At 35.4% G+C, this 22,902-nt stretch overlaps 1 protein-coding gene across 1 annotated transcript in view; it reads right to left on the bottom strand.

Annotated features, from left to right (window-relative positions):
- The window catches only part of LRP1B (LDL receptor related protein 1B), a 2,279,180-nt gene that overhangs the window by 1,075,079 nt on the left and 1,181,199 nt on the right, over nt 1-22,902 (bottom strand). Inside the window, 1 exon segment of the mRNA XM_043994810.1 lies at nt 2,996-3,218. Within this exon segment, the coding sequence (XP_043850745.1) occupies nt 2,996-3,218 (223 nt within the window).

Genomic DNA, 22,902 nt, shown 5'->3' with positions numbered 1-22,902 from the left:
TAATTTGTAATAAGTCCTGTTCTTCAATGCTATTTTTGTGAAGAGAGTTGTATTTTATCCTTTCTTATATTTTAGATGGATTTAAACTTAAATGTCTCCAAGATAGCATGAGTTCCCAACAGGCAGGCTTATGTCGGTATACTATCTTCATATTTTAGGTGGCTGCTAGGACTATCTAAAACATGTTTGGGGTTAACGGTGAAGGGAGAAAAGGAGTGAATATGCATTTATATATCTACTATGTGCCAGGTACTGTACTAAATAATTTTACAAATATTATCTCATTTTCTCTTCACAATATCCCTGTGAGGTAGGTATTATTATTTACCCTTATTTTGCAGATGAGGAACTGAGGCAAACGGAAATTAAGTGACTTTCTCAGGGTCACAGAGTTTGCAAGTGTCTTTGAACTCATCTTGCTGATTCCAGGTCCAGTGCTTTATCTTCTTTCTTTCTTTCTCTCTTTCTCTCTTTCTTCCTTCCTTCCTTCCTTCCTTCCTTCCTTCCTTCCTTCCTTCCTTCCTTCCTTCCTTCCTTCCTTCCTTCCTTCCTTCCTTCCTCTATTTCTTTCCTTTCCTTTTCTTTTTTTCAGGGCAATGGGGGTTAAGTGACTTGCCCAGGGTCACTCAGCTAGTAAGTGTCAAGTGTCTGAGGCAGAAATTGAACTCAGGTCCTCTTGAATCCAGGGTCAGTGCTTTATCCACTGTGCCACCCAGCTGCCCCCTCCACTGCTTTATCTACTGTGAGACCAGCTGCTTCTATTTGTTCATGAACCTTTCTGATATTGAGCTTCCAGGGAAAGCCAAGGTTATGTCACATCTCCATTTACTATGTGTAAATGAGATGAGAAGCAGGGTTGACTGGATGAAATTATTTTTTCCATGCAAAAATCCAAAGAATTTATAGCTTATTCCTCCATAAAGAGGAAAACAGTATTGACCATATCCCTCTTCATTGCATGGATGAGGATACTGAAGCTCAGAGAGATTAAATATTTTGCCTAAGATTACACGGGAAGTATAAAACCTTACAGGTAGATTTAATCCACTATTACTGATGAGTAAATGTAACATCCCAAACTCTAGAGCTTACTAGGTATATGTCCTCCTTTATAAAAGGTGTGTTGGAATAATGATTTCTACAGCCCCTTTGAGTTCTAAATCTTGTGAATTATCAATTACTTCATGAGGCTATTTTTATTTTTTAGGGTAGTTTATAAATATTAAAATTTCATTGATGAGAGTGATTTTAAAAAATAACAAAAATCCACATTATTCACTGAATTAAATTTCCAGTGATCATTTCCTCAATTCTGAAGGAGATTATCTTTTCCTATGCATGGGTACTGTGGGATTCTCTCTATAAAACTTCCAAAGAGGCAGCATGAACAGGAGGAGGAGATATGGAGAAAGACACAGAGAATATGTTCCTATGGTGATACTTTGGGAAGAATTTAGAAGACACTTTGCATTCCTCTGAGAACCCTGCTCTTTACACTTAGAATGCATGCTTCCCGGCTGACTATCATGGGACAACTTTAAGTGGTCAACAATTCATTATTCATTCAGGCATAAATCCAAATACAGAGAGCCTATACCTGAGAACCCATAGCTGAGAAGTGGGAGTAAGCTTATAGCTGAGAAGACAGTCACAAAGAGACTGATAAGTGTTCATTGTAGGAAAGAATTTCCTTCAAAGAAAGATATCTAACAGCAGAATGTGATGGCCTGAGAGACTGAGAGATCCCAGTCGCTTAAGGTATTTAACCAAAGGCTGAATGCCTCCTTGAACATAATGTTCCTAACATTTGTATGTTATGGACATCTTTGATGGTCTGATGAAACCTAAAGACAGATTCCTTTTCAGAATCATTTTGAAATACATCATGTAAAACACATAGGATTACAAAAAATACAATTTATTTTGAAATAGTTATATATATATATGTGCATATACATATTTGTGTATATATATGCATGTATATATATATATACATGTGCATATACGTATTTGTGTATATATATATGCATGTATATATATATATACAAATATAGGCTATAGAGATATATACACACACACATAGACCAATGATTAAGACCCCCTAATCTAGAGGGGATTCATCCATTAGGGAGTAATTAGAATAGATATTCAAGGAATAGCAAACCATCCCTAAGTATCATAAAAATGTCAATCTCTCCAAACACAGTAAAACATTTAAGGAATGAATATAAGACTTTGCAAAAAGGTCACCAGAAACAAGACTAGGATTTTCTTTGAGGATTCTCAAAGATGCTTGCTTTGCATTATGACAGCCTGCAGAGATTTGAAACACACTAAAATATGAAGAATATATCTCATTTTATGAGATTAGGACAACTGGTGATGGGAAATATTCGGTTTCTCAATGCTATAGTAAAGAGGTTTATTTCCTTTTAGAGACCTACACTTAGTTATTAGTGAGAGTTATGCACATAAACTTGTAATTTATTAGGAAAAAGAAAGATCCCAAAGGATCTTTTGACCTCAGAGACTTCCACATGGTTTTCATTCTCTGTATTTAGAATTCTTGAATAGTTAAGTGAAGACCAAATTTAATCCAAACTATTAAAATAATAAATATACTTTTATGAGCTAGAGTTTGCCTTTGTTAGCGAAATATCCAGATACCACATGGGACAGCTGATAGTTCAGTTCCTGATGAATGAACTACTTAAATTAGTTTTTAGGAAGTAGGTCATAACATTTTTCCTCTACAAATACCTGTAGCTCTTATTATTGCATTTGGGGGGTTGGGTGAGACGAATCTAATACATATAAGAAGCAATATAAAAATGAAAATTCTCTTTGATAGTAAATGTACCAGGAATTTTTATCACCCACTTCTACCAGACCAAAGAAGAAATTTGGATTATTACATTTCTTGGTCAGAGTCATATAGTAATAATTATTCAGTTTTATTGCACTTGATGCATCCTCCAATAAGTCATATACTTACCTGTATGCCTTGGATTATAGTATGTCTGTTTTTCCCTTGGTAGTCCACTACTTCAACATAGTCCAAATAAAGATCTACCCAGTAAACCAATTTGCTGACCAGATCCAGTGTCAGGGCAGCTGGCTGTTCTGTCTTCGAATCGACTATCCTCATCCTGTTCATCCCGTCCATGTCACATCTCTCCACTTTGGCCATATTCCCATAGTCAGTAAAGAAAAGTTTTCTGTTAAAAGAAAGCTGAATGTTAAAGGAGGGAAATATGGCCAATGTAGCCATCTGTAAAAAAACAGAACTTTTGCTTCTAATTCATTGCAGTGGTTACATCTGGTGTCCTCTATAATCATTTCCATAAAATATCACTCATAAAGAGAAATCTGCTAATGAATATTGCTGGGCACGAGGGAGGTTAACTAACAACTATAAAATAGTTTCCCAAATAAATGATTATGTGAGATTTTTTTCTGTATTTAGAGAAATGTTTCTTTAAACTATGTATGAGTGGTACATGTATACCACCAGGGACCACAAAGGGCTGATCAGATATTGACTTTGGATGCTGGCACATTCGCCATGCCAATGCATATGAGCTACTAAGCTTTGTATTCAACCTGCTTTTTTAAATTGCACAGCAATGTTTGTTTCATATAAAAGCTATTATGGCTCCTTTTTTTAATGTAGAGTCCAATGTTTCCATGAGTGGTAGAGAACAACAAACCTGGAATGGAATTAAACAGATGGAAAAGCAAATGTGTTGTTTTTAAGCAATGGAAATAAAAACATAAATTCCCCCCCAAATCTCAACTGTCTCAGATATTACAAATCGCAGCATTCCACAAAAGGCATTGAACATAATTTTCCCTTATTTCCCTTTTATTGTATTTTGGGAGAAAGACTAGAATTAAGTGTTGACCCCTGGAAAAAAATGCAATGACTCATTTCCTTGAAACATGGAACAGTAATCTATCAAAGACTTAATTGTACCTCCATAGTGACTATGCTTAATATTTGATTAGTATTCACTATGTTTAGTAAACACAAATCAATTTCAATTAACCTGACAATATTTTAACAAGATTACTTTCTCATGAGACTAAATTACATTTGTAAATAGAAGACCATCTTGCCAGGACTTAAACACTATCTCAAGAATAATCCAATTTTCAGTGATTGAGTAGTATTAATATTACCTGGAATATTGAAGATTCAATTCTCCAAACCTAGTGAATTAGTTTTTAGTTACTATTTTCAACAGGCTTGTATTGTATCAATATGTTATCTCTTTCACATAAAAAAATAACCATTTAATTTAACTTTAATTTAGCTTTTGCTCCTGTGGTTTTCTTCATCAAAATTTAAACATCAAAATACTATTATGCTGTGCTGTGTCTGAATATAACAGTAAATATAACATAAAATATATTTCCAACCAAATGTTCTTTTAAAAACAACTTATCACAATAAATTAAAAATGAATTTCCAAATAATATATATTACAGGTAAAGTAATTTTCAGGATTTTTTTCAAAAGCTAAACAAAAGTATATGATAGAAAAAAGAATAAATCCACCCAACTGTATATAATTCTTCCCTACTTCCTTCATCTCCCTTCTCTTTTTTCCTTATTCAAAAGCTCTTTGAAACACTGGACAAAGATATCGCATATTCAATTTCTCCCTTAAACCATCTTTTCATCACACTTCATCTAAATCAACAAATGTACCTTCTTCGATTCCCTCTCCTTTCTCTCCCTCCATTTGTTCCCACTTCCCTTTCTCCCACCCCCACTCTCTCCCTTTCCTTCTCCCCTCTCCTTGCCTACCACCCTACTCCTTCTCTCTCTTTCTCTCTCTGTGTATATCTCTCTCCATTATCATCTCTGTATATTGGAGACTATTAGCCATATCCTCTACTGGATATGTTTATCTCCCTTGACTTTGAACCTACTTCACTGCTTATTCAGCAGAACTAACTACTGCTTCTCTTTCTCCTTTGCTATCATCTTCCTTATTTTTAATGCTGGCATTTCAAAGTTTATTTTTTAGTTGGTTATCTTCTTTTCTACCTCTACACCCTAGAAATCTCATTCATTCCCATGGCTTCAACTTTCACCTATATGAAAAAACAACAACAACAAAATACTAACAAGCCTGACCCCTTATCCTGACCACTCTTCTGTCATTCACACTGGCACCTCCAATTTTCTACAAGGCATCTCTACTTGGATGTCGCACCATTAACTCAAACTTAAAACTTGTTTTTTATCCTTTTCCTCTAAATATACCTTTTCTTCTGACTTTACTATTTCTGTCGGTAGCATCACCATTCTACCATCCTTCAATAAACATGTTAACAAGAACTGAAGACATTATTATAGATGTGGCCTGAGGAGATGTAAGACATGGAGTAGCCTCTCCAATATGCTAAAGGAATAAAGTCCTTGGAAGCTTAAATTATCCTCTCAGTATAAAACCACAGCAATGATGACAAATCCTTTTTTCTCCTGACTTGACAGAGTTTAAATGTCAACATGTCACCAGTTTTCCCAGCACGAGACAGCAACAGTCCTAAACCTTGACCTATACCTTGGATCTGAGCTCTCCTGCCCTTGCCCCCAAATACCTGATCCTCTTTGACTTAGATAAGAACCCTATAAACCCTATAAACTCCTTTGCATTACCACACTAGGTGACTGACTACAACTAGGACATCAGCAGACTGTCCCATGCATGTCCATTCTTCCTGACCAATGTAGACTAAGTGAGTATCTCCTCTCAATTAAGCTTGCTTGTTGTATTTTCTCTCTTGTGGGCATTTTGGGTTTTTCTGGGGCCTGGGTAGGAGGATAATACTAAGCTTTCCATCTATGCCAATTCTCTTAGAATCATAAGTCATTGTACAAGGCTTTGGCTAATTATTTGGCAGCCATGCTGGACTCAGATTATGCAGAGAGCAAGGGCTGAATAATAGGCACACCTCATTTCCTCCTCCTTTTCTCTGACTGCAAGGCTATGACAGGCTCTTTCCTGAATTACCCCTTCAGGTTTTTCCCCCTGGCAATAGAAGTGGCAGATTAGGGAAACTGTCCCCTTTCCCCATATTGAACTTTAGTATTCTGAACTTCCTCAAGTCTGTATTAAATCACCAGGGAAGAATATAGTGGAATTAACACCTCCCTATTCCTGGACACTCTACCTCTTTTAATGTAGCCTAAAATTACATATTATTTTTTCTCTGCCACATCACACTTTGATTTATATTGAGTTTCAATCCATCATCAGACCTTTTTCAGATAAACTGTTGACTAACCATGTTCCTCCTTCTTTCCTTCCCTCTGCTCCCAGGCTTCTTGTACCATTGAAGCTTTGGAAAAGAAGGATAAGGCTAAAATAAATTTCCTTTTATTAGATTCATCTTACTATGGTAAGTAGAGGACTTAATTTGGAGCTAGGGAGAACTACTTTCAAGTCCTGCTTCTGACATTTAAAAGACACTATCTGTGGCCCTACCCAAACCACTGGTCTTGGGATCTCAACAATTTATTTTAGATGAGCTGTCTATCTGAAATGGTAAGGAATATTTCCACACTACCCACACTGAAGAATTTAGAGATCCAAAACCAAACAAAAATTCTTTCTGACATTAACTTTGCCATTCAGTTTGTTAGATTTCCTTCTTTTTTTAAATGTGTAACCTGAAACTATGATAAATATGACATTCATCCCTTTATATGAGTCTCTGACAAAAAAAAATGTTAAATAGCACAGGTCCTATGACAGGAACTCAGGCTTTTTCACTAAGGACTTTCTTTCAAGTTGGTATTGAACTATCAATGACTATTCTTTGGCCACTGTTAGTCAAGATGTTCCAAATATACTTAAATGTATTATCATATAGCTTGGTAGCATCCAGACATTTTTGATCATACATTCAATCAGTATATTATTTTTTCTTGATGGTCATCCAGAGGTGGTAGGATAGGGAGGGGATCTTTATTGTTGGCACACATCCAACTGCTGTGTTTATGGTTAGGTTATAATTACATGGAAGGCTGACATCTGCTTAGAAAGTTGGAAGCTTGTACATATTTGGAGGGGTTTGAGTGGAGTATTGGGCTACATTGGTGAAAGTAGCTGTGGTTATGCTCAATAAAAGCCCCACAATTAGCTCTTACTGGGAGGGTAGAATTCAGTATTTCTTAATACCCTGAAACTGACTGACCACATATCTACCTGTATGTGTCACAGCATAGCCTCACTTTGGCAACCATGGCTCTATCCTGTATCTTCTTAGGTTATCCATGAATATAGTAACTGACATTCAGAAATTCTCTAAATCTAAATGATTCTATATCTATGTCATCTCATATATCGGTCCTCTTCTCTCATTGCAACTATTCTAGTATAGGCCCTCATCAATATATACAATAATAACAACCTCCTGAAAGATTTTCTTCCATGCTACCATTGCCACTCATATTCATCCTTTGTAGAGATTCCAAGATAGATTTTCTTACACATTTATTTAGTTATGTTACTTCTCTGTCCAAATATTTTCAGGACCTACTGATGGCCTACTATGTCAAACTCTTCTGTCTAGTATTCAAGGCCTTTAACAAAATGGTGTCACATTACATTTCCAGTCTTCTTCATGTAACTTTCGTCCATGTACTTTATCCTCCAGCCAAACTAGAGCACTGAATACTTGTGTTAAACTGAATACTTTGTGTTATACGAACTCTGCCTTTTGCTTATCAAGTTTTCTTCAATAAACACTTATTAAGTGACTTCTGTGTACTAGACATTGGAAAATAGGCAAAATAAATGAGATATAAATGGGGTGCCAGAGGTACTAACAAATGGAGGAATTAGAAAAGGCTTCTTTTTTGTTCCTTTTACTAAAGATTTTTTTTTTGGTCTGTTTAATGAGGAGATGTTTTGCATAACTACACATGCATAACATATTGAATTGCTCAAATTCTTAAGGGAGTGTGGGGAAGGAGAGAGGGAAATAATGTAAAGCACAAAATTTTTTTTTAAATCGATGTTAAAATTTATTTTTACTTGTGATTTGGGAAAGTAAAATTCAAAATTTTTTTTAAAAGCCTCTCATAAAAGATAGAATTTAAGCTAAACCTTGAAGGGAATGAACTCCAAAAGGTCAAAAGGAAGATTGAGAGCATTTGAGTCATAAGGTAAATACTGAGCAAGGGCATTAAGGCAGGAGATAGAATATTATGGGAGGTAGGGAGAAAGCCACTAGGTAGGCTAGGCTGGAACATAGTACATATGAGAGGATAATGTATAATCAGTCCAGAAAGACAGTCTGGGATTAGACTATGAAGAGTTTTTCATATCAGAAAGAGTTTATCCTTTGTCCTAGAGTCAACAGGGAACCACTGAAGCTCCTTAAACATCAGAATCAAATATGTGTTTTATGAGTGTTGCTTTGGCAATTGTATGGAAGATAGATTAGAGAGGAAAGCAACTGAAATGGAGAGAGGGAAATTATTGTAATAGTCTTAGTTACAAGTGAGAAGGGACTAGACTTAGTGATTAACACAGTTCCTAAATGTAGTAGGTACTTAATAAATGTTGACTGACTCATTGTGGGATGAACGAAGAGAAGGAAATAGATGTGAAAAACATTGTGGGTATAGGAACTATAAGACACACAACTTATTAGGAAGGAACGATGAAATAAAATGAAGAGTTAAGGATGATCCTTATCATGACAGAGGTAAAGTAAAGGTGTAGATTATGGTAGTTAAGAAAGTGATTAATTGGGAAACTAGGGTATTTGAGGGAATAACATATAAATTGAATTCCCTAAGTATAAAGATAGGGCCTGGGGTAAAGTGGAAGACTACTGAGCTAGGTTCTAAACTTCTCTAGAAAGGAGAGAAAAATTACATACGGGCTAACAAATAACAGTCAACAGGATATGGATTAGGCGATTATATATATGGATAGAGGAATCCTCAAAGGAGTGGTTGTTAAGTGGCTTTGGTATAGTGAGAGTATAAAGTGAGAAGGAGGAGTAAGGAGCATGCCTTCTCTTCCTATGACACCATGTGTTAAGGTAGGACAAGTAGGAACTATACATACGCACATGTATATGCAGAGAGAGAGAGGGAGAGAGAGAGAGAGAGAGAGAAATTGAAATGTTGAAGTGGCTATGGTGGTAAGAATCTACTGAAAGTTCCATATTGTGGTTATCATTCCTATTCTAAGAGATGAAAAACAGAAACTGAGGTAGGTACAGAGCAGATAGTAAGATGATCAAACTGCCTGATCCCTGGTCGTCTTAGCCAGTGATCTTTTGTTCAGAGTCAATGAATGGAGGTCATTTGGGATAAGACATGAATTGGAAGTTTGGTTCATTATATAGGGTTATGGTATGGTTAATTATTTTACCTTCCAATCATCAGCCAAGTTAATTCTGCCTCAGGATCAGCTCCAAAGTTTTATTGATCATCTCCCCTGAATTGGGTGTGGGAAGGATCTCTGGACATATAATATTCAACATATAATGAGAGTTGAGAAGGTTTATGAAATGGAAAATGAGGCTATTTGAGGTAATAATGTGTAAGAGGAATCCCCTAAGTATAAAAATAAGAGCTGGGGTGTGTCTGTCTGTCTGTCTGTACACACAGATGCACATACCCCCTGGCCACATGAATTCCCTTAATTTTCCCTCCATGTGTTCCTTGGATGCACAAGTATTTTATTTCCACTGGCAGTGGGGTAACCAACAGAAGAGTATAACCCACTTCATTTACTATGCTTTTTGATTAAATATCTTTTGCTTTGGAATAATGTGCTTTTTCTCTGGCAGGTGAAATGAAAGAGATTAAGGGCTCAGGAGCTATGGTTTTAAATAGACACTGACCTATAGAGTGCTCCAAACCTGGGGTGGCTATTCTGAGTACCAACATGTAAAAAGAGATCAAAGTGCTATAATGAAATTTTAATAGTAATCTATGTAAAATTTCATAAGGTTTCAAAAATTAAGTCTGTAAATATAAAATGGCGAGGAGAGAGGTAAGAAATTGATAACAGGAGCAGCTAGGTAGCACAGTGGATAAAGCCCTGACCCTGGATTCAGGAGGACATGAGTTCAAATCTGGCCTCAGCTGCTTGACACTTACTAGTTGTGTGACCCTGGACAAATCACTTAACCCTCATTGCCCTGAAAAAAAAAAGAACTACATAACAACTAATTCGAAAAAAAAAATTTAAGGGTTTTGATGGATTACAACTTAATACCAGTCAATGAGATGACATGGCATTAAAACAAACAAAAGATAACACAATATTAGGATACATTTAGCAAAGGATAATTTACAATAGGAGAGAGATAATAGTCCTGCTTTTCTGCTCAAACTATATTCAGAGTGATGGGTTCAATATTAGTTGAGACGTTTTGTGGAACACATTGATCAACATGAAAATATTCAGAGGAGGGCACACAGGGTGATGAAGAGTCTTGAGTTTAGAACATAATGGGGATGAGTTGAAGGAACTTGGGATAGTTAGGTAAGAGGAAAGAAGAATTGGGAGGGGGGGTGCCTCCAAGTATTTGAAGGCCTATATGGAAGAGGAATTAAAGTTTCTGTTTTGCCTTCAAAATCAGAAGAAGGAGCAAAGAACAGAAATTGGAGAGTAAATCTAGGTCCAATAAAAAGAAAACATTTCTAATAATTAGAGCAATGAGTGAAAGCTTCTAAGAGGTAAATTAATCATTCTTAAGATTTGGTGTTGTTCAGAAGTGGTTGATTGCTCTTCCCTCTACCATCCCCTGCCTTCTCTTGGGAAAATTGTTCTCCTTTATTATGGATTTTCAAATAAAAGCTGCATAACCACTTGTCTTGTACAGTATTATAGGAATTTCTATTCAGGTAATTCTTAGACTAGCCAATGTCTAAATTCCCTTCCAATTGTGAAATTCTGTAATTCAAACTTCCTTATCAAAGATGAAGAGAAAGTTTATTTAAGAATTAGACTCAAATATTCAACCAATTGACTAATATAATTCACCTATCTTTTAAACAATAGTTTATCTTTTGGGCTTCATATCTTAGAAAGTATTTTTGGATAAGTTGATTTTTTCTGACATGGTTGATTATTTGAGAAGCCTCTCATCTTCCCTACAGCTTTATTGGTGCTATACAGCTGGCAACAATAAGAAACTTTGTGTGTTGTTGGTTAACTTGGCTGATATAAATCAAAAGTCACAAGGGGAGAACACACAGACAGTGATAGAACACAGGGCTTACAGAGTTATGGCTCTAATCATCCCTATACTTTAAAGCAAGGCAACTATTATACCCAGTGACATCTTAAAACACATTTCTCTGGATGATAAAATAAGATTTATTTTTTACCAAAGATTTCCATTAAAAATTATTGTACTAGGCTTTATTGACGTCGTGGAGCAGAGACATTAAAAACAGACAGACTCTGGCAGCGCGGATAAAGAACACAGTCTCAGTCAGGAAAGGCTGGCTTTGTATTGCCTCTGATTGATATGATACTAGTCAAGTCACTTAAAAATTATATTGTTTCCTACTTTAGAATGTATGCAACTTGAGGACAAGGACTGTAGCTTTTTTTTTTAATCCCCCATGCTTAGCACAATGCCTAGCACATAGAAAGTACTTACCAAATGACTGTTGAATGACAAACTTAGATTCTCAATGGCCCAAACAACTTTGTAAAATGATAAGACAAAGAATAGATGCTAAGAGACATTGTGGGAGAAAGTTCCTTTATCAGAATTCTGCATAACTTTAAAATCATATGTCTGGAGCAAATATCTATACATTCATCTATCTGTTTGCCAATCGATCTGCTTATCTATCCAATTATCTATCTGCCTCTCTCCCTCTCTCTTTCTTTATCTATCATCTCTGTAAGAATAGGTATATGCAAATCTAGATCTAGGTATATGTCTGTAGGTTTTATCTTAGACATTATATAGATAGAAATATCTATATAAAATGTGCCACAAATATTATATACATATATTATATATTCATGCATTTATGAATGTATACATATTAATTCATATATGTAAATGTGCATGTATGTGTGTTGTAGGGTTATAGGGATGGAAGCCAAACTTCCAGGTGTTAAGGAGTGGAAGTTGAGAAGACAAGGAACATAGCTGTTTTTCTAGGAGTTTTTCAATAAGGGGAAGGCTTATTGCATGAAGAGATGGTAGGTTCAAGTGAAGGTGCTTGATTTTTAAAGGATAGAGAAAATGGTATGGAGGAATGTTTAAAAGAAAAGCAGGAGTAAACGATTTGTTATTAATCTTCCCGAAGATTGGTAATAATCTCTATTTTGTATAGCACTTAGTTCATACTACATATTCAACTATCTAGTACTAATAACTTTTTTTCTGACCTTTATGAAGATAGCTCATAATCTAGTATTAGTTTTTGGTTTTTAAAATAAATTTGATTTATTTTTTATTTCTAATTTAATGGTTCCTAAATAATAATTAATAGCAATGTAACTTTTAAAAAATTCATTATGTAAAAAGAGAACAAGAAAATAATTTTTCATTTTATAGTGTAATAAATTAATATTGAGAATTAAATTAAGAAAATTAAATATTTAAAACAGCACTAGTGATATGCAATTCAGACTCTAAAGGAGTAATTAGCCTTTCTAGAAAATAGTTAAGATCCAAGATCTTTTAGCTTCCATTGCTTATGAAATTTACATGACAAAAAATTGCACTTTTTTTCCTCTGTCTACTCAAGATCATTCAAGGAAGTTATTTATTGATTTGTATTATGGGGGGTATGTGTCTTTATATTTTTAATACTAAATAACTTTTTGCCTACTCTTCAGCACACACACAGACAAGATCACAATGAGACTCTAAATATAGTTTCTTTTCAGTTCTCTTTCTATTCTTGAAACAATGAAAAGGTTGGCCTAGATAACTTCTAATGTCCTTCCTACCTCTGACAACCTATGATTTTGGGGATTCTAATACTGCTTAAGAGTATGGCAGCAAGGGGGCAGCTAGGTGGTGCAGTGGATAAAGCACCGGCCCTGGATTCAGGAGTACCTGAGTTCAAATCCGGCCTCAGACACTTGACACTTACTAGCTGTGTGACCCTGGGCAAGTCACTTAACCCTCATTGCCCAGCAAAAAAAAAAAAAAAAAAAAAAAGAATATGGCAGTGGGAGTGGGAGTCATGGACTTGAATGATGGCAAGAGAGACAAGGAGCAGAAAAGAGTGATCCTAACCTAATTGCAAAGAAAGAATTGTCAGGAAATACTGATTAAATATTTGGACCATAGGAGATGGGACATAAAAGAGAGCTCCAGGATATTTGAGCCTGAAAAACTGGGAAAATGGAGATATTCTTGAGGATTATGTGTCGATAAATGCCTATTAAACACTTATGATATAGATATTGGGCTAGGCACATTGGTTGTATATTGAGAGGTACACTGGGTAATAAAACATAGATTATAACCTACCTTCTAGGGTTGTGTGAGGATAAATTAGATACTATTTGTAAATTGCTTAGCACAGAGTGCTATATAAATGCTCATCATCTGAGCAGGAAGAGTTCAGAGAAACCTGGAGGGTCTTACGTGAGCTGATGATGAGTGAGATGAGCAGAACCAGAAGAACATTGTACACAGTATCATCAACATTGAGTGTTGACCTACTGTGATGGACTATATTCTTCTCACCAATGCAGTGGTACAGAAGAGTTCCAGGGAACTCATGATAGAAGAGGATCTCCAAATCCAAGAAAAAAAAAAAGAAAGAACTGTGGAGTATAGATGCTGATTGAACCATATTATTTCTTTTGTTTTGGGTGCTGTTGTTTTTTTTTTTTTCTATTTTGAGGTTTTGTATCACTGCTCTGATTTTTTCTCTTGTAACAGGATTAATGCAGAAATAGGATTAATGTTATTATGTGTATATATATGTGTGTGTATATATCTATATCTATATGTATAGAGATATATAGATATAACCTATATCAGATTACCTGCTGTCTAGGGGAGGGGGGGAGGGAGGGGAGGGAGGGAGAAAAATCTGAAATTGTAAAACTTGTATAAACAAAAGTTGAGAACTATCTTTACATGTAACGGAAAAAATAAAATACCTTATACATTAAAAAAATAAATAAATAAATGCTCATCATCATCATCATCAGATTAGACAGTCACTGTTCTCAAGAAATTTAGAATCTAAATTTAAAAAATCAAATTAAGAAAAATCTTACTAATAATACCAGATAGTATTTGATAAACTGGTGGACTAAAAAGATGATGAATTTAAAGTCAAGGGATCTCAGATCTAATCCGATCTCTGCCATCAACCAATTATATATCCTTGAATATGTAGCAGCCCCTTCTTTTTCTACCATTGTTTAGTCCAACACCAAAAATGATTTGACTAAATTATCTCTAAGATCCTTTATAACCTTAAAATTCTTTTCGTCTATGATTCTATCTTAGTAAATAAGCTGTACAGGCAATTAATGCCAACCTCAGCATCAAGCATAGTGCTTAACACATAGCTGCTGCTTATTAAATGTTTGCTGATTAATTAATGAGTTCAGAGGAAAAAAATAGTCTTCAGATTTAGGCAGTAGAAAGACTTTGAGGAGAATGTATGAACCTGGGATCTGGGCCTTGAAGAATATGTAGGATACACATAAGTGGGTTGGAGGCATTGTGTATGTATAGGTAGGTGTGGGAGGTTAACAATTAAATAGGAGCAAAGGTGCTGAAGTTGAAAAGCAGAAGATCCATTAAAATACTGAATGGAGTTATATTACTTAAAAAGTAAGTCAGTTGAAACAGGGTAGGGTCAATTCTGAATGGTATTTTAAAAGCATAAGACAATGGGAAACACAGAAGCTGGGAAAGGAGACGCATGTGGGGAGGGAAATAACCTGTAACTATAGGGGTATTAGGGCAAAATGTGCTTAGAACTAAGCCTGACAGTGAAAACAAACTACGGAATTATGGTTGACATGTTACTGAATGTAAAAAGAAGGACACTAATTACAGTCCTTAAGGTATATTAGATTTTGCATAAATATGCCAATTAATTAACCTGATTCTTTTCTCTTAAACCAAGAAATGGCTACCTTTTCCCTACTATGGATGAACACAGAATCTTCTTCCTCTTTATCCCAAAATTTAGCTTGTTTGAAGTAATTCCCATCATAGTAATGAAAAAATGTCCTAAAGAACCTGGCATATTATATTTTTAAATGCAAGATATATCTTGGCTATAACCCACTCCAGGGTGCAGGTAATCCAGCTCTGTGGATATAAATCAGTCTCCCTTTTTCTCCCTGGACCACTTACCCTTCCTAAGCTACTAGCCAAGAGAAACACACAGAATCAGGATTGGGAATTGTAAGTAGTAGATTACATATATCAAATACCTTTTTAACAAAGTGCTTAAAGTGAGTCTTACTGATGGTACTAACTCGACAAATATATTTTGAGAAACATGGAAAGTAGGTAATAGACTACTGGAATAATTTAGTAGAAGAAAAAACTGAAGTTTTTTGTTTTTGTTTTGTTTAGTTATTGTTTTGTTTGTTTGCTTTTTTAAAGCAGTATGGTGTAGTGCACAGCTCATGGAACAAAAAGTCAGAAAACGAGTTCAAGTGTTAGCTTGGACATTTAGTAACTACTGTACCCCAGGTCAAATACTTTAAACCATCTGGACTTTGCTTTTCTTATCTATAAAATGGTCCTTTTTCTGGTCCTTCCCAAATACAAACCCCATTAACTTATGAAGTGGTTTGCATTAGGTTATTGCTAAATAAATGTTAGCTTAAATTTCTAATTCAAATGAACTTTCCATGATCTCAATAAGTGAATGAATGCCAGTACTAGAAATTTATTTTCAGGCTATAGACTTGAGAAAGTGGATCACATTGTTTTCCTCCCTTTGAACAATGATGGGTTGTTGAAATTAATGAATCAGAAAAGCTAACCCTGTCAAGTAAAAGCACAAATAATAATAGATTAGTGGTTCTCAAATGTTTTGCTCTCAGGACCCCTTTATGACTGAGAACCCAAAAGAGCTTTTATAGGCAGCTAGGTAATGCAGTGAATAGAGCAGCAGGCCTGAAGTCAGGAGGATTTGAGTTCAAATTCTGACTCAGACACTTGCTAGTTTTGTAATGCTTGTCAAGTCATTTAACCCTGTTTACTTCAGTTTCCTCATCTGTAAAATGAGCTGGAGAAGGAAATGGCAAACCATTCTATTATCGTTGCCAAGAAAATCCCAAATGGGGTCACAGGGAGTCAGATATGATTGAACAACAGAGCTTTTGTCTACGTAGGTTATATCTATCAAAATTTACTGAATTAGAAAATAAAATCCTTTAGTATTATTATGAAAAGAGATTTGATCTTGTGGTCCACCTGAAAGGATCAAAGGGATCCCCTGGGGATCCTTTTTAAAAGCTGCTACAGTGCCTGGTAGCACTGACTCTGATTAATAGCTGGCCCAGTGAATACAGTGCCAAATCCGGAATCAAGAAGACACATCTTTGTGAGTTCAAATACAGGGCCTCAGACACTTACAAGCTAGGTGACCTTGGGCAAGTCACTTAACTGTGATTGCATGAGCTGAAGAAGGAAATGATAAACCACTCCAGCATCTTTGCCAAGAAAATTCCAAATGAGATCACAAAGAGTTGAATGTGACTGAAATGATTCAATGACAACAAAACAACAGCACTGAATTTCTTTTATTGCCTGCAAAAGCAATAGCAATTTGTCATTCTGAGATGTGGAGGCTGGGATGTATTAGGTATGTGGCCAGTGTATGTCCAGAAGTCAACCTTTGTAGGAAACACCATGACCAGAGAGACTGGATGTCACAGGGCTTATTCTTTCAACACTGGATTACAGATTTAGAACTGAAAGGGAACTCAGAGGCCACTCAGCCCAGCAACTTCAATTTTATAGATGAGGAAAGTGAGGCTCAAGGAAGTGACTTGCCCAAGGTCAAACAGGTAATGTCAGAAGTGGGTTTTGAACTCTGGTCCTCTCACTCAAATCATTGCCCTTTCTAACATAGTAAGGACTTGCTCTGTCGGAGGACTTGGTTTCCAATCCTATCTCAAAACCACCAATATGACCGTTGCCAAGCTCTGAGATTGTTTCTAAAGGTATAAAATGAAGGAGTTGCATTCTATTGCCTCAGAAGTTCCAACAATCTCTAGATCTCTGATCCTATAATACTGCATTGCTGAATTTTTTCATTATTGATCTATTCTTTAGCAAATAGAGCCTGAATTAGTTTAAGCCCTTCTCAGCCATGTTTTCTGTGGATGGTGTGTCTTTTAAAAAAAATAATGGAATTATGTCTCTCTCATTCTCTCTCACTCTTGTCCCAAACTGAAGTTATTATAAAAACTTAAGTCATTATCATCAGTCCTAAATCTTTCCCCTGCTCCAAAATTTCCTGTTACTCTAAGGGAAACACCATCTTCTCAGGTTCAAAACTAGGTTTCATCCTTAACTACTCATTACCCCTCACCTTCCATTTCTAATCTGTTATCAAAGCCCATTGATTTCACCTTTGCTATACCTCTCCAAAGATACCTTCTTCTCTCTTCTGACACTGCTACCTACCACTATGGTGCAGGCCCTCATCACCTCATGCCTGGGCTTTTGGAATAGCCTCCTGGTGGGTTTGCCTGCCTCAAGTCTCTTCCTACTCAAGTTTACCCTCCACTCAGCTATCAAAATTATCTTCCTGAAGCCCACGTCTAACTGCCATTCTTTCACTCTATAAATTTTAGGGACTCTCTATTACCTCCAGGATCAGATACAAAATCCTCTGACAATAATTCATTATTGATGGAATTGTAAACTGATCCAACCATTTTAGAGAGCAATCTGGAATTATGCCCAAAGAGTTATTAAACTATCTATATCCTTTGCCCCAGAAATACCACTACTACATCTATTTCCAAAGATGATTAGGGAAAAATGAAAAGAAATTTTTTGTTCTAAAATGTTTATAGCAGCTCTCTTTGTAGTGGGAAAGAACTGGAAATTAAAGGGATACCCTTCATTTGGGGAGATAAATGAACACATTGTGGTATATGATTGTGATGGAATACTACTGTGCAATAAGAAATGATGAGCTCAATGATTTTAGAAAAAGATAAACATGGAAAGACTTGCATGAAATAATGAAGAGAGAAATGAGTGAAATGAGCAGAACCAAAAGAACATTATGTACAGTAACAGCAATATTGTTTTAAGAATGACTTTGAGAGAAAAAGTTATTTTGTCTGTCATAAATACCCAAATTAATTATAAAGGACATATGAAGAAAGATGCTATATGCATCTAGAGAAGGAACTGATAAGTAAAAGCATGTATTGAACAATTTTACATACCTGTATATGTGTATATATATGTAATATATATATATGTGTGTATATATATGTGTATACACACATATCTTTATCATCTATCTATCTTTCTATCTATCATCTATCTGTATGTGTCTAATGGTGGCCATCTCTAGGGCAGTGGGGAGGGAAGGAAAAAAAAAAGAAATTTACATGATAATGTGTCATTTAAGATTCTAAATGTGGGTTCTAATCTGTTCCCCCAGGTTTGGGGGAAACTGACTAAAATCACAGATAAAACAAGTTTAGGTTTTTAAGGGTTTATTGAAAGATAGAAAGAGAAAGACTGAGAACAGAATTCCAACAGCATGGCAATCCTATCTTTCCTCAATTTTCCTGTGAAGACCTCTGCCGCTGCCACCACCACCATGAAGTCAGGAACCAAAAAGAGACAGAGTTCTCCACGCAGGCCCTCCTTCCTCCTTCCTGTCCCCTCCCAGAAAATGGGAGGCTCCTCAAGTTGATTGGCTGGTAGCCTTGATAGACAGTACCCATGCGCAAACGTTACTTCCTGACACCGAGGAAAAGCCGCATGGCCTTGCCCTCTGAGGCATTCTCCTCATGGTGGAGCTTTCCTATAGTAAGTCTCCAGTAGGTGGTGTCATTACAATCATTACAATAACTTTGTTCCATATTTAAAAGGTATAGCAAGTTATGCATAATAGATTTGTAGTTTCTTGTACAATAATTTTTATATTACACTAGGTTATGGAAATGCTTCTTTTATCCCATAAATTAAAAGTAATTTTTTAATTATTAAAATCCTGCACAACTTGGCTCTCTCCTACTTTCCAGTCTTCTTAAAGTTTAGTCTCAACTGCATATTTTTTTGATCCAGTGACACTGGCCTCCTGGTTCTTCCATGAACAAGATAATGCCACATCTCAGTTCTGGGAATTTTTTTCTGACTATCCTCCATACCTGTAATATTCTCTCTCCTCATTTCTGGCTACTGATTTACCTGACTTCCTTTAAATCTCAAATAACATTACTTCTACAGTAAGCCTATTCCAAGCCTTCTTGATTCTAGTATCTTCCCTCTTTTATTTATTTCCTATTTTTAAAAATTTTTAAAAATTTATTTATTTAATTTTTTTAGTGAGGCAGTTGGGGTTAAGTGACTTGCCCAGGGTCACACTGCTAGTAAGTGTTAAGTGTCTGAGGCCGGATTTGAACTCAGGCACTCCTGACTCCAGTGCCAGTGTTCTATCCACTGCACCATCTAGCTGCCCCAATTTATTTCCTATTTATCCTGTACAGAGGTTGCTTATACATAATATTTTCTTGCAGTTGATCCATTAGATTGTAATCTCCTTGAGGGAAGAGATTCTCTTTTGCTTTTTTTTTTGCTTGTTTGTTTTTGTTTTTTGTTTGTTTGTTTGTTTTACATCCCCAATACTAGTAGACACTTATTGAATGTTTATTAAATAACTGACTGAATCAGTACTTTTGTTATTTTTGGCAATTGTGACACAGATATTGAAAGGTATATTCCTTTCTTCCCATCAGTATTTCTGAATGTATTATACCTGTTAGGCCACAGAAGTCAGCTGATTGCCTATAGGACCAGGCAACATATGAGAATAAGGCTCACTGTCAGAGGATAAAAGCTGATGACCAAATAAAATCTTATTCTTGGATATTGAATTCGTTGGGGTGGAGAGTACAGTTCACTTAGATTTGTGTCACTAGGTGAATTTATTTCCTTTGAATTAACTATTTTCATTCATTTCTATTCTCAATGTACCACATACATAAACATTTCCATAGAGGAGTCTGCCAGAATGAGGACAATGTCATCAAACATCAGGTGATCATGAATCGTTACTACCTTGACCCAAACAACATCACAAAGGATCTTCTCCTTCCAAAAGCTTCTAAATTGGGCACTTGATTGCTTGAAACCAGAACTGTTTAGGGAAATCCAAGAGTTATGTTTATTTGGTTAATTAATCATATCCTTTCTGATGAATGCTAAGCCCTATGAAATAGTTTTAATCCAAAATCAGTGTGGTGACCATAATTTAGACAGTTCTTACTCCTATACCATAAAAACCCAAACAAAACAAACAAAAAACACTAAAAGAGTAAGCTTTAATGACTAAATAATATATTTGTCATCTTAGTTCAATCACAAAAACTTTGGTCACTGTTTATCATATTTTGGAGCTAAAATGCTTTTTTATTTTGTGACTCTCCTATTCAACAGTTATATAGATCATATTCTTGGCATGACACTTTGCTGGGAAATGTCAAGCGTAAAATGATAATCAAGACATGTCTCTAGTCTATGAAGAGCTCATAATCTCATATATAGGCAAAACAAGATGTAAATAGCTATAACATTAAATAGAATGTGATAAATTTTCCTAAGTAGAGTGACATCATGACTAGATCACAGGATTTTAAATTTAATGCTAGAAAGGACTTTAGCATCCATCAAATTCAACTTCTACCATTTTACAATTGGAGGCACTGAGGAAAAGAAAAGTTAGACGATTTGTCCTAGGCCACACAACTTGTTTGTATATGAAATGGAATTAGGACACTGGTCTTCCTAATTACAAATCCAGTGCTGTATCTACTATGTCATGAAACCTGTAATTGGGAATTAGTATACTTAGGTTTGAATTCTGATTCTTTGTCTTACAGTATCAACTGTCAGATCCTAGGTAAGTCACTTCACCTCTATGAATTTGCTCTTTCATCTGAAAAACAAGTAGAATGGTCTAGATGATTTGAAGTTCTTTTCACCATCAAAATTCTGTGATTTTTATAGGTTTTTTTATAAAGTGTTAGCAAATCTCAAAGGAACTCACTTGCCTGGTAACATTGGACAAATAACAATTATTCTTTTGAACATGGCCATCCAACTAATTCTGAAACCATTTGATTGTGTTTTGCATAATCCAAGGGTATATAAACTTTGTGCGCGCGCGCGTGTGTGTGTGTGTGTGTGTGTGTGTGTGTGTGTGTGTGTGTGTGTGTGTAATGGACCCCTTTGGAAGTTTTGTGAAACTATAGACTACTTCTCAGAATAATACTTTCAAATAATTGAAGGAAATAACAAATTTCAATAAGAGACAAATAGAAAAAAAAATTCACCCAGTTCAAGACAATGGATCCTTAAAATCTATTCACCGTGTGAAAGCTTGCACTCTTTGGGAGTCTGTGGATCCCAAGTCAAAAACACCTTAGACTAAGTGATACCTATCCATCTTTTCCACTCCCTGATTTTCTTAATAAAATTAACCAACTTCCTTTTTAATGATTGTCTAGACTTCTAAGGAGTTGAAATCAAGTTCACTGGCCTAGAGTATGTAGACTTTTGTCTTTTATTTTATAAAAACTGAGACATTTCTTCTTCTTCTGGTAGCTCTTCTCTTTTCCATGAACTTTAAATATCATTGATGGTGATCATTTTCCTTTGCAAGGAAAACATAAACAAAATAAGAGACAGGTACTGTTATTCTATTCTACCTTCTTACTCCAAGAAAAAATTTTGTGGCAGGAGCAATAATAGAACCCCACCCCAGAGGTTCAGTAGAATAATTTTTTTTTTAGTTAGTTTGTTTTGTTCTGTTTTTGTTTCCCTTAAAATGTATTGAAACAATTCTTGAAACTTGATTGGCTCATAGAATTGAAGGTTCATGCTATTGAATCACTTTCTGTTCACCTGAGTACAAGAGAATTTCCAAGAACTCCAGGTACTACTCTCTGATGCTTACCTGGCAGACTACAATTGGTAAGGGAGTTTACTCAAAGGAATCAATTCAGGGTAGGTCCTTCAATCTCTCTCTATTGAAGCCTTATTTCTGTTTCTTTTAGGAACCTTTCCTTCTACCTAACAACATAATGTGAAAAAAAAATTCCTTGAGGCCCATGACCTTTTGCTACACTTGGAACACAGATATGAGTCACTTAACTATGGCAGTAGTAGAAATATTGAATACCCAATGCAATTCACTAAACAATTTTCTCTATTCTCCATAATGGTTGATATTTTCTACCTTATTCCTTAAAACTATTTCCTGGTACTTACACGTTAAGACTAAGTACCTGGTTAAAACTTTTTTTAAAACAGAAAAGTACATTCATTTCCTTTTCTTCCACAATTCTACATTTGCATTAACCTTTTCTTCAATCTTGTACCAATTTCTCATCTTAGACCAATTTGTCTTCCCTACTACTCTCTCAGTTTAACTCTAATTGTTCCCCTTACTTTACCTTGTCATTATCACTTTCTTAACTTTGAGTCTACCTCTTTAAGTTTGATTCCCTTGGTTTCCTTGATTCTTATTAATTCTTTTTATAATATCTTCCTTAATACTTCTTGATACTGCCTCACAACCTATAAGTAGATTTTGGAGCAGAATATAAGCCTAGAGAGTGTTCTTTAGTTTTCCACAATTTTTTTTTCATATTTCCCCTCTTCAAAATGAACTTCTAACCTCCTCCAAATTAT

Source organism: Dromiciops gliroides, chromosome 3 (assembly GCF_019393635.1).
Source record: "Dromiciops gliroides isolate mDroGli1 chromosome 3, mDroGli1.pri, whole genome shotgun sequence".
In the NCBI taxonomy this organism is placed as follows: Eukaryota; Metazoa; Chordata; class Mammalia; order Microbiotheria; family Microbiotheriidae; genus Dromiciops; species Dromiciops gliroides.
Note: the sequence above shows the minus strand (reverse complement) of the source record. Positions and strands in the feature narration are given on the sequence as shown.